This window comes from Leucoraja erinacea, chromosome 5 (assembly GCF_028641065.1).
Source record: "Leucoraja erinacea ecotype New England chromosome 5, Leri_hhj_1, whole genome shotgun sequence".
Taxonomy (NCBI): Eukaryota; Metazoa; Chordata; class Chondrichthyes; order Rajiformes; family Rajidae; genus Leucoraja; species Leucoraja erinaceus.
This window is the reverse complement of record NC_073381.1, coordinates 96097843-96111488: the sequence shown is the minus strand read 5'-3', so window position 1 is coordinate 96111488 and position 13646 is coordinate 96097843. Positions and strand designations below refer to the sequence as shown.

General features: G+C 40.1%; 1 protein-coding gene across 2 annotated transcripts in view; it reads right to left on the bottom strand.

Annotated features, from left to right (window-relative positions):
• Positions 1–942: 942 nt before the first annotated feature.
• The window catches only part of LOC129697608 (zinc finger CCCH domain-containing protein 6), a 41225-nt gene continuing 28521 nt past the window's right edge, over positions 943–13646 (bottom strand). For both annotated transcript variants that reach the window (XM_055636308.1, XM_055636309.1), the window contains exons 9-13: positions 13387–13496; positions 12321–12661; positions 10401–11011; positions 9488–9730; positions 943–3449 (exon numbers count right to left, since the gene is read on the bottom strand). In XM_055636308.1, coding sequence (XP_055492283.1) covers positions 1954–3449; positions 9488–9730; positions 10401–11011; positions 12321–12661; positions 13387–13496 — 2801 coding nt within the window. In that variant the 3' untranslated portion in view covers positions 943–1953. The remainder of the gene's footprint in view (positions 3450–9487; positions 9731–10400; positions 11012–12320; positions 12662–13386; positions 13497–13646) is intronic.

The window sequence follows — 13646 nt, the reverse complement described above, 5'->3', positions numbered from 1 at the left end:
TTCCACATATTCACAAGTCCCTGGGTGAAAAAGGTTTTCCTCATCCCAGTCCTAAATGGTCTACCCCTTATTCTTAAACTATGACCCCTGGTTCTGGACTCCCCCAACATGGGGAACATGTTTCCTGCATCTAGCCTGTCCAATCCCTTAAGAATTTTACATGTTTCTATAAGATCCCCCTCTCATCATCCTAAATTCCAGTGAGCTTCAGGTTCCTAGGCATAAATATCACTGTGCCTATCATTTCCCAGTGGACAAAGGAAATTCAGCATGTCTCTCGTGATTCTTACCCATTTCTACATTGCACTGTAGAAAGTATCACATTGGGATGTATCCCAACTTAGTTGGCAACTTCTTTAACCAAGACTAAGAAAAATCAGAGAATTGCGAATGCAACCCAGATATCATAAAAACCAGCCTCCCCTCCCCATTAACTTCACAGTGCCTCAGGAAAGCAGCCAACATAATCAAGGACCATTTTCACTTCTCTGCTGGCCCATCGGGCAGAAGATACAAAGGCTGGAAAGCACGTATCACCAGATTCAGAAAGTTCCTTCACCAAAGACATCAGACTGTTGAATAGGTCTCACATAAGTTAAAGGCTAGACTTGCCTTCTCAACTACCTCTTAGCTTATCCACACTTTCTGTATCAGTAACACATTCGATATTACCTTTTTTTCTCTTGTGCTACATGGTTTGGTTGTACTCACATGGTATGAGATTTCACGGGGCACCACACAAATCTAAGCTATTTCACCATCTCAGCGCATGTAACCAGAATAAACTTATCGACTAGCCTCCCCATTTGAGGCTACTACTATAATTTTCAGCACATTGTGCATTTTTCTTACACCTTAGTATTTGGATACAGACAAGTTAAAATGACCAGGGCAATTTAAAATGTGTGACATTGCCTAATTAAATCTGATGCAAACAACCGATACGTTAAAAGGTTTTAATACATTTGTACAAAAATCTTTTACATTAGGCTTTGTTTATAAAGCTCTCAGTAGCTCAATATGAAAATACGGTGTCATACATAACAAACAACAAGTTCAGAAACTTATTAATACACAATAATCCACCACTAGCTCCTTGCACGGATGAGTAGTTGTTCACCAAATTTCAGACTTATTCTAGGCCAAATAAAAGAGTTCTCACAATAAATGCCTTATAGATTGTTTACATTGATCTTTAGGAAATCATGACATGATCCAGGTTGATTTTCCAATTTAAAAACAGATGATCAGCTCTTACATTTGCTAAACAAAAATAAATTGAAATACTTAAGATGTACAGTGCAATATCTGAACAGTGTAACTGTTAATGGTTCCACACTTGATTGTGACAAAACTTCAAAGCAATTTAAACAAAACTGCAGTACGCGCATTACAGCGTCAATAAACAATGAAACACAAATCGGTTAGGATCTTGACTAAATATACCATCACCAGAGTGGTACTATTGAAACTGTACAATATAAAAGTGGCAGTCATTTTTCTCTTTTAAGATTAACAAAAAAGTAATTACTTAAGGTACTAAAAACAATACACGTTCTTTTTCAGTGTACTACTTCTATAATACATAATCACACAATACCCAAGCAGGAAATAACTTAGAACGCCAGAACTGTACAATAGGTTTTAAGCAATTTCAGTACACGGAAAAACAGTTACTTCACCGGGAAGAAGTTTAAATGTGGTCACAGGTATATTCTCTCTATACATATATATATCATAAAAAATAATTCATTCAAAATGTAGTTCTTACGTACTCAGACCAAAAGAAAATTAGCACAGTCTGGCATGTGCCATTGCATGCATTTCTTTGAACAGTTAAACAGACTGTACATGGTAAAAAAATAAATAAAACACTATCAACAAGCCAAATAAGTTAAAGAACCAGGACAAGCTACAATATACACACTGAACATCAGTCTTTCAAAATGGGTGCTAACAGAAAGGTGATGCTGTTGGATCAAAAGTCTTGAACATTTCTTTCAGTGGTTTTTTACCCTTTTTACTGTTTAAGTCGTCTTCCTCCACCTGGTTGGAAGGTGCAGAATGTTTAGTTTGTCTTGGGTCATTGTACTGTGGTCTGATTAGGCTGGCTAAAGCCTGGATTGGTAGGTTATGCACAGCAGGAGCAGACGTTGTAGCTGCTTGGACAACAGTCTTTGACTGTGCTTTGTACACGTCTGATTTCTCTGGACCAAGATCACTCACCTCTTCCGCACTTGTACTTTCCTGCGCCACTGAAGACTTGTACATTGTTGATGAATCACACTGTGTGTTTTCTGATTTGATGGGATCTTTTGGTACGCTAAGCTTTTTTAGTTGCTCCCCTTCCTTGGAGGAATCGGCTTGTGTCGTTAAAACCGAAGTCACTAAACTTTGAGAAGTCTGGGTCCGTGGATCATAGAGACTAATGCCACTGAGCAGCGTGCTCGGGGATCCAATTCCCATGCCACTTGCAGATAGTTTGGGAGCGTATGGAGGAAGTGCGGTCGGATCTGCCTTAACGGTAACTTGCGTCGAACCACCACTTGCTTTTGATAAGCGAGGATCCACTCGTGTGACATGGGACTCCCTTGTAGAAGTATCAGTGCTGTTTTTCTGCAACCTGGGATCCGACGACTTCTGCAATCGTGGGTCTAAAGGTCTTTCAGAAGGAGCCCTTGGGTCTACGTTCTTTTCTGCACTTTTTATTGCGCTGCTCTCCTTCAAGCGCACAGACAGCCGTGGGTCAGCGATCTGACGGATGTCATTTGTAACACTCAGAGCTCTATTCAGGCGCTGGTTGGCTATCAGTGGAGGGAGAGGCAAATTTATTGAAGACACCGGATCTGGTTTTGGCAGAGGCAAGGGAAGGAGGTCTTCCGGTGTCCAAACAATAAGTTTTGCAAAGTTGGGTTTAGAAAGAGTTATGTCCATCTTGATGTGGCTAAACTGCTTTAACTGACTGCGTGGATCCCGCAAAGCTGCACCAGGTACAGTCTCCAAAGGTATTATGGCTGCTTTCTCCCTCAGTTCTCGTTCAGTATCTTCATCGTCATCCAGTCCTTGCTGCTTATTTGATATAGGATGAGTATCAAGTTTAGGGCTCTCGCTGACAGAGGGAGCTGCAGGGGGATTCTCATGTGCTTTCATCTTTCTGGGATCTCGTGCTAATCTTGGATCAGCAGAGACGACTTCTGAAGATTTCTTGACTTCTCTGGCTGTACCCTGACGCAGGTCAGATCTCGTTCGAAGATCAGAATGCTTATTTTCAGTGGACTTCTCTTTCACAAGTCTGGGGTCGGTGTACGTGTTGTAGGTCGACGCTTGTTCTGTTGTAGGAAGTTTCTGGTTCTTCATGGTCTCACTTTGTTTCTTGAGTGTTTTCAGTATCGATTTTACACTGCTACCATCTTCCTCCTCGTCACTTGAATACCAATTAACAGTCTCATCTGAAATGATTTAGGAAAAGAAACATACGTATTTTCATTAACACGCCAAGTAAAATACAAGCATGTAGCAACTGGAATAATCCTGCCACTTCTAGACTTACCGTACGTTAGAGAATGCTGCTCTAGATATAGCCACGGGGATCATGAAATGGGCAACAGTTGAACGTTCAGTTGTTGAACAGACAGAAATGCTCGCCATGTCAATGGATTCAAAATGAATGAAAGGTTCCAGTACAGCAAGTTCAGATGGCCTTAAACCAATTGCAGCTGAACAAGACTTCAGAACATAAATACAACTTATTGCTGAAGCTATTTTATTAGACACCACAAAGCTGATTGTGACTGAGAGTTTAACCCAAATGTTTGAACTTTTGTTTCTGCCTGTAGAGGCAAAAGATACACACCAGATATGATGTGCTGATATAAGACAGTGTTACCGATCACTGAAGTTACCATTAGGATTGCCCCTGGTTTTCAAAAAGATGATAAACTGAGTACACACACAATTATCCAAATGATTCTGCACAAGGTCAAATTCATCCTTAAAAAAAGGTCCAAAATAATTAAAATATAAAGAGTTTGTTAACATTCTATTCATATCGTATTCATTAAATGCACAAGATCCGTCCATAAAATGCATGAATATTAATTACATTCTTTGGAGCACTGTATATAGTTATGATACAAAATCATACTTCCAGTTGATAATTTTTATTTATGTCTTTAAATTTTGGATTCAATTTTGCAACTTAATTGGTGGTTGTGAGCAGTGGCCACTGGGGGGCATTATAAAACAGGTTTTGAAGTTGCGTGCAAACCTACGCACCATCTTGCTTAAAATCTAAATGACACCAAATCACATCGTCAACTAGGTTTTGCATTCGATTCAACCGCCAAAGTTTTCTATTCTTCTCTCCTTTGTATACATGAAGCATGCGAGTTGCCTCAACTACTTTCTATGATAGCGGCTTCCACATTTCAACTGTTTCATGTAAAATCAAAGTCACTTTTTGAAGTTGTTTTGCCTCTTGGTCTGTTAGAAAACGAACATAGATGGAAATGTATTCACCTTCCATCATGCCTCTACACATTTCTGTCATACTGGATCATAACCATACACAGTGCACCAAATAATGTAGTGAAGGTTCTTTGCATTTTTTGGCCTTTATGTTAAAATATGTAGCATTTTCCTTCACAATGCAATGTTTCAGTTTTCTAATGGCATGTTGTAATTAGCAGAGCAGATGAAGAGATAACTGGCAGTATTAATAATGTGCCCTATGGAATATTGTTTCACAAATCAAGACTCCATGGGGTGGGATAAGATATTAGAAGGTACAAACGATTTACTGAAAGACTGAACTTCATGGAATACATAATTATTTTTTTAGGTTGGCAAACTTTTAGTCCTGGGTAGGTATAGAGCATAACAATATTGTTAAGAACCAAGTATCTTCATGACACAAAGATGGAAAGTAGGAGGCCGGTATATTAAGCAAGTTGTAAAAAGGCAGATTAAGTATAGGGGGGGTAAACATTAAATGGCGGGATATTATTAATCCATGTGCAGAGTGATTTAGGTGCGTTGGTACAGGAAACAGTTGAAATTCAAGTGGAGAAGGAATCAAATCAACTAATACACCGACACTCTTTGCAAGATCCTGTTTTTACATCTATATATATATATATATATATATGTTCTGACATGCCCTAGTCAACAATGTACATGGAATTGTGATATGGTTGCAATGCAGGAAACTGTTAAGCCTGCAAGTAGTTAGTTGATTATCGCCGGGACAAATGAAAGAGCTGTCTTTGTCTTGTGCAATAGCACGTTGGGATCTTGGTATCACGGTGCATCCCTAAATCAACACTTTTGACAGTGCAAAGCATTTACAATACTGCACTCAAATGTCCACCCAGATTATTGCACAAAGGGTTCCAGCCTCAAAATGACGACTATCCATTCAGGAGCAAGAATACTACCCATAATATGACAGCTAATAACAGAGGGAACTCTTGTTTAATTGTACAGTTCTTTATGATCTCCTTAACCAAGGTAGGCAACACTGATACAGATACACCGAAACATTGGATTGATTCACAAGAAGAGACTAAGGACGTACCTATATTCTCTACTACTCAGCAAAATATGACGCTCAATGAATCAAATGACAGTCGACTAAATGCTAAGAGGTAATTTCCCCTGGTTTGAGATTCCAGAACAAGGGCTATAAAACTTGCAAGAAAAGGTGGCTATTAGAAATTACACTATATCAGACAAATGAGACATTTCATCAGAGCTGTGAATCTTGGAAACTGTGATAGAGTTGGAGAGTTCCACTTTGTTCAAGGCGGAGATACAAGTTAATGAAACAAATTTCTTGGATAAAATGGTTATTTAACCATATAACAATTACAGCACAGAAACATGCCATCTCGGCCCTACAAGTCCGTGCCGAACAACTTTTTTCCCTTAGTCCCACCTGCCTGCACTCATACCATAACCCTCCATTCCCTTCTCATCCATATGCTTATCCGGAAGTATTGTACTTCCGGAGGCGTTGGTGCCAGCAGCCTCCACCTACAGCCCGGTATCTTTTTGTTTTTTTGTTTTTTTAGTTATGTAAAAGTGTGTTTTTTTGTGTTTTTTTGGTGTTTTTATGTGGGGGAAGAGGGCACGGTGCGGGGGATACCGTCCTTCAGCCGCTTCCTGGTGAGGACGCAACTATTATTCAAGTCGCGCCCTCGCAACCCCCCCCCCCCACAGCGGCCTACCTACCTGGATTGGCGCGGCCTTTCCTGCTGGGATCGACCAGAGCTCCAGCAGCGGCGGGACAGCGCTGGAACATCGCGGGGCTGGCGATGCCTTACCGGTGGTCGCCGTCTGGAGCCTGGAGTGCTGGACCTGCTGCACCGACATCCTGGAGCTGCGGTTTGCGGAGCTCCCAACGCGGGCGGCGCTGATGGACAGCGCGGGGTCCTGCGACTCTGCCCGGCTCGGCCTGTGGACTCAGGAGCTGCAGACTCCAGCAGCGGGAGACGGCTAATCAGGAGGTCCGGGCCGCTGAGGAGGATGCTCACCGTCGGGGTTCGGCGTTGGCGTTCCACCAGCCCGGCGTGAGGGCCTGAACATCGGGCCACCCGGGGCGGCGACTGCGGGTGCTCTGAAGACCCCGACCACGGATGAACACGGAGGGGAGGCTGGCTGGACTATGGTGCCATCCTCACCTTGGTGCCATTTATGTTATGTTTGTCGTGGACTTTCTGTGTTTGTGCTTTTTTATAAATTCAATTTCAATTTTATTTTTAATATGTTTTATTTATTTATTATCTATTTATTTATTTTTTATGATACTGCCTGTAAGGGAAATTCATTTTGTTGTCTCAAATTGAGACAATGACAATAAATTTGAATACAATACAATAAATGATACCAACGAACCTGCCTCTACCACTTCCACTGTAAGCTCATTCCACACCGCTACCACTCTCTGAGTAAAGAAGTTCCCCCTCATGTTACCCCTAAACTTCTGTCCCTTAATTCTCAAGTCATGTCCTCTTGTTTGAATCTTCCCTATTCTCAAAGGGAAAAGCTGATCCACATCAACTCTGTCTATCCCTCTCATCATTTTAAAGACCTCTATCAAGTCCTCCCTTAACCTTCTGCGCTCCAGAGAATAAAGACCTAACTTATTCAACCTTTCTCTGTAACTTAGTTGTTGAAACCCAGGCAACATTCTAGTAAATCTCCTCTGTACTCTCTCTATTTTGTTGACATCCTTCCTATAATTGGGCGACCAAAATTGTACACCATACTCCAGATTTGGTCTCACCAATGCCTTGTACAATTTTATCATTACATCCCAGCTTCTATACTCAATGCTCTGATTTATAAAGGCTAGCATACCAAAAGCTTTCTTTACCACCCTATCTATATGAGATTCCACCTTCAAGGAACTATGCACGGTTATTCCCAGATCCCTCTGTTCAACTATATTCTTCAATTCCCTACCATTTACCATGTACGTCCTATTTTGATTTGTCTTGCCAAGGTGTAGCACCTCACATTTATCAGCATTAAACTCCATCTGCTATCTTTCAGCCCATTCTTCCAAATGGCCTAAATCACTCTGTAGACTTTGGAAATCCTCTTCATTATCCACAACTTGGTATCCCCCTATCTTGGTATCATCTGCATACTTACTAATCCAATTTACCACACCTTCATCCAGATCATTGATGTACATGACAAACAACAAAGGACCCAACACCGATCCCTGAGGCACCCCATTAGTCACCTGCCTCCAACCCGACAAACAGCCATCCCACCATTACCCTCTGGCTTCTCCCATTCAGCCACTGTTGAATCCATCTTGCTACTCCTGCATTTATACCCAACAGTTGAACCTTCTTAACCAACCTTCCATGAGGAACCTTGTCAAGGGCCTTACTAAAGTCCATATAGACAACATCCACTGCTTTACCCTCGTCAATTTCCCTAGTAACCTCATTCAAGATTAGTCAAACATGACCTTCCAGGCACAAATCCATGCTGACTGTTCCTAATCAGATCCTGTTTATCCAGATGCTTATATATATTATCTCTAAGTATCTTTTCCATTAATTTGCCCACCACTGAAGTCAAACTAACAGGCCTATAATTGCTAGTTTTACTCTTAGAACCCTTCTTAAACAATGGAACAACATGCGCAGTACGCCAATCCTCGGGGACTATTCCCGTTTCTAATGACATTTGAAATATTTCTGTCATAGCCCTGGCTATTTCTACACTTCTCTCAATGTCCTAGGGAATATCCTGTCAGGACCTGGAGACTTATCCACTTTTATATTTTTCAAAAGTGTCAGTACTTCTTTTACTTTGAAACTCATAGTATCCATAGCTACTCTACTAGTTTCCCTTACCTCACATAATTCAATATCCTTCTCCTTGGTGAATACCGAAGAAAATAAATTGTTCAATATCTCCCCCATCTCTTTTGGCTCAGCAGATAGCTGTCCACTCTGTCTCTCCAATGGACCAATTTTATCCCTCGTTATCCTTTTGCTATTAATATAGCTGTAGAAACCCTTTGGATTTACTTTCACCTTACTTGCCAAAGCAACCTCATGTCTTCTTTTAGCTTTTCTAATTTCTTTAAGATTCTTTTTACATTCCTTATACTCCTCAAGCAACTCATTTACTTCATGCTGCCTATAATTATTGTAGATCTCCCTCTTTTTCCGAACAAGATGTCTAATTTCCCTTGAAAACCATGGCTCTTTCCAATTTTTACTGTTTCCTTTGAACCGAACAGGGACATAAAGATTCTGTACTCTTAAAATTTCCCCTTTAAATGTCCTCCATTTCTCTTCTACATCCTTCCCATAAAACAAAATGTCCCAGTTCACTCCTTTTAAATCATTTCTCATCTCATCAAAGTTAGCCTTTCTCCAATCAAAAATTTCAACCCTAGGTCCAGTTCTGACCCTCTCCATAATTATATTGAAACTAATGGTATTGTGATCACTGGACCCGAAGTGCTCCCCAAGGCATACCCCCACCACCTGTCCCGTCTCATTTCCTAACAGGAGGTCCAACACTGCCCCTCCTCTAGTAGTTACCTCTATGTATTGCTGCAAAAAACTATCCTGCACACATTTTAAAAACTCCAAACCATCCAGCCCATTTACCGAATGTGTTTCCCAGTCTATGTGTGGAAAGTTGAAATCTCCCACAATCACTACTTTGTGCTTACTACTAATATCTGCTATCTCCTTACATATTTGCTCTTCCAATTCTCGGATGTAAATGTTGCTTGCAAGGCCAACATTTATTGTCCACCCATAAATGGGTTTGGAACGGAGTCTCTTGCTGGGTCATTTCAAGGGGTAAGAGTCAATAGCTCTTCGATCGGTCTGGACGCACATAGGCCAGATAGGGTAGCAGTGGATTTCTTCCCTTATGTACATTAGTAAATCAGAATGAAGACATGTGACCATAAAGCCTTAAATTAACAGCATATTTTAAGACTAACCTTCATCTCTGCTCTGTTGCAAATGTGACTGTTTACTGTCAGACCCTCCCTCTTCCTGCTGCTTCTGCTTAATTCTGAGAAACAGGGCTTTTTGTTTGGCTGGGAGGAAGTCTGGAACATTAACAGTAGGCTTACGACCTGTTGAACTGCTGGCATCTGATTCAGTGTCACTTTCTCTTGAATCATCTGTGCCCAAGAAAGACTGATGATCTCTCTGCTCAGATGCTGAATTTGATACTCCATCTGCATATTTAAAAAACAAAACAAAGCTTTCTTCATAAGTCAGTAAAACATTGCCCGTAGATCACTGACTAGCTGCATTTATATTTTTCATCTTTTCCAGTTAAATTGTGTTGCACCTTTAAGTAGTTCAGATTTATCTCTACTCTACATCTTCCTGTCCCAGTTAACCAGCGAGGAATCATTAACCATGCCTTCATATGATGCAACATTAAAACGTTAAATTGCTTGCAAGGCAGTGAAGGTACCGAGACAATTACAAACAGGGTTTTTCTATTATGGTGGTGCAGCACACCACCACAATGCCAAATTAGAAAGCAATTAAATCTGTATTATCTTCCCACTAAAACAGCTGTATCAAACTGCAGGTTACAAAGTACAAAATCTAAGCTACTTAACACATCTAAGTTGTTCATGCTCCACCGGAACTTGCTCTTACTGTTAGACCTCTAAGCACAACCTTTCATTCCTTTTTCTCCTTCATGACAGCATTTTCAAACAAAAAATAATTTGATTCTCATTTGAAACTCTTGCTTGAGCAGCTATTCCAGTGGTAAATTCTGTTCCAACTGTAGTAGAGTCGAAGGTGAATTTTGCTCTCCCAATTCCATCTGGAAAAAAAAACATTTCATACAATTTTCCAATCTTCAATTAAGAAACGATCATGCCGTACCTCCCAGATGATTTTCTGGCTCCAAATTATGCACGGCTTGCTGCGAATAGTAAGAGCTGTAGAAGTCCACCGGGTTTTGGATCTGCTGGTATGGGATGTCTTGTTGGTATGCCATATCTTGTTGGTATGCCATGTCTTGCTGGTATGCAACGTCTTGTTGCATTGTTTGAGGTCCATCAGGTGGAAACTGTGGGCGAGTTTGATTTTGTGATGGCGGTGGTACCTGATGCTCCATGGTCATGTTCATCATAGGTCCTTGAAATCCCATCTGACCTGGAGCTCCATTTGGTCTTTGATTTATCATTGGACCTGGAAATCCGGGTGGGGGAGGTGGACCTAGATGTCCTGGGGGAACTGGTGCTTCAGCTTGGTCCTGTCCCGGTAAGCTTGGTGGCATGATGGGCCCAGACATGCCTTGTGGAACTGACATATTATGTGGAGCCCCAGGGCCTGGAGGACCAAAACCACCTGGTGAACCTGGAGGCCCGTTGGATCCTGGAGGCATCATGTTTTGATCAGGACCAGGACCTGATCCAAACATCTGAGGGGGAGGTGGTTGGTCTTCATCAAATGGAGGATGTTGGGGTGATGTGCTGTTATAAAACTGGGGCCTAGAAGAAAATAATTGAACAATTGGAACAATTTTTTCTCAGAAGCAAATAATAAAAATTCAAATTACTGCTGAATATCATTATTGCCAACCATTTTTAGCAACACAGGCTAATTTTATTTTACTATTTTTTATTCTTGAATATGGAAACCAATTAAATCATCCTCAATATACACCTAAGTAACAGAGTGATGCACATTATCACAGGGTTCCCTGCCACTTTGCTCCAAAGTTTGGCTAGAACTCAATTCCAGTTCCAACATGAATGCATCAAATCTTGGCAATAAACTGGATAACATGCTTATGTTAAATAGGAATAGCTTTGACAGGTCAACTTGGTTGGCATGGATAAGTTGTGCCAAAGGACTTGTTTTCTTGTGTATGGTGAACTACTAGAATTAGGATACTTTTAAGTAAATAAACATCTGTAAATGAAAAATATGCAGTTTTATACACATCATTATCTATCCAATGATGTATATAGGATGTATATTTAATGTTCATGTTATAGGAGCAGAATTAGGCCATTCACCCCATCAAGTGATGGAGTGAACAAAATAGAGAGTACAGAGGAGATTTACTAGAATGTTGCCTGGGTTTCAGCAACTAAGTTACAGAGAAAGGTTGAAAAAGTTAGGGCTTTATTCTTTGGAGCGCAGAAGGTTAAGGGGGGGACTTGATAGAAGTCTTTAAAATGATGAGAGGGATAGACATAGTTGACGTGGATAAGCTTTTCCCACTGAGCGTAGGGAAGATTCAAACAAGGGGACATGACTTGAGAATTAAGGGGCAGAAGTTTAGGGGTAACATGAGGGGGAACTTCTTTACTCAGGGTGTGGAGTCTGTGTGGGATGAGCTTCCAGTGAAGGTGGTGGAGGCAGGTTCGTTTTTATCATTTAAAAATAAATTGGAGTTATATGGACGGGAAAGGAATGGAGGGCCTGTTTCCGTGCTGTAATTGTTATATGGTTATAAGTCTACTCCACCATGCAATCATGGCTGATCTATATTTCCCTCTCAACCCCATTCTCCTGCCTTCTCCTCATAACCCGAAACATTTACTAATCAAAAATCTCTGCCTGAAAATCTCCATCAACTTGGACTCCACAAGCAATGAATTCCAGGTTCACCACCCGCTGTCTAAAGAAAGTTCTTTAAATTGAATACAGCATCGTTCCAACAATGGAACATTTGAGTACCATTTGCTGAGCACATTTTAGTCTATTTTAAACTCAGCTTGCATTGAATGATGCAACTCGTGTATCCAGTCACTGACTTTTAAGTCAACCGTAGACATAAAATCTACGTACCGTAGTCCCATCTTGTGAGCAAAGACATCTGTCGGTTGTACAACAATATCAAAGATGGAAGGAATCTTCCTCCCTGGGGAAGAGGGGCACTGTGGCTGGTCGTTCGGTGGACCCATTGGTGGACCAGAAAAGTTTGGGGGTTGCGGAGGAGTTGGTAATAACCCAATCCCAGGTGGCGGTTTTGGGAGAGGACTTATGCCTTGTCTCCTCAGATCTTCTATTTCGAGTTTATCATCATCTTCATGATACACATAGTCATAATCATATTCATAATTATCAAAGTCATTGAAATTGCCGTAGTCTTTGTTGTCATCATAATTTACATTTTCATTATTCAGCACCTGACAAAATGAAATTAATATTAGCCATGCAAACATAGGTTTAATAAACAATTTTGCAAGATTTACAAAAGCAGGCATTCAGTTAACCTAGCTAAAGCTTGTAACTACATTTAACAAAAATGTCCTTCTAACGGAATGTATTATTCTACCAACAATGGAAAATTCAAGCACTATAATAATTCCTTGCTGGGTACATACATAATCAACAATCATGAAAACATTAAAATGGCCACTTGTCTAGTAAGAATCATTGAATTTGTTTTCAGCTTTGCAAGATCCAGCTAAAGGTGACGCATATGTACCAGTAATTCAAATTTAATCTTAAATCTATTTGAAACATTTTGTTCCATTGGAAAATTGTTGATTTGTTGCCAATGGAACAAAATGTTTCAATTAGATTAAATTTGAATTTACTGGTACATATGTGTTTTGTTTAATAACTTAAACACAGAAGCAATATGGTGATTTTAAATACTTGATCATTCCAGATAATCACTCATATTCAAGAAAATGTCCAGCCGGAGAAATAAAAAGGGTGCTGAAACTAGCAATGCTGTTATTACCATTTTGATTAAGATCACATAACTGTAATTTGTGATCTATACCACAATGGCATATCAGATGGTGCATTTACACACTATAGCCATTGAAAGAGCAACTTCTGAAATAATCTTTTTTTTGTTTAAAAAAATAAAAAAAAATCAGACATTAATTGACATACAAACCTTGTCTAACAATTCCCTCGTTTCGTCAGTGAGTGGAGCATGCGAGAACTTGCAATTATCACCTTGATAGCACATTGCTCCTGTATGATAGAATTTACACGGGTATTCACGTACATTAAAATCGTTAAGGAACATTAAAAAAAAACAAGATCAAGGACATCTTAGAAGTTTTTGACCTTGAAGACTAAATTTGCTTATTATTTAAAACCTAATTAAGAAATTCATGTTATGGAACAAGTTCATACAAATTATTTTTTTAT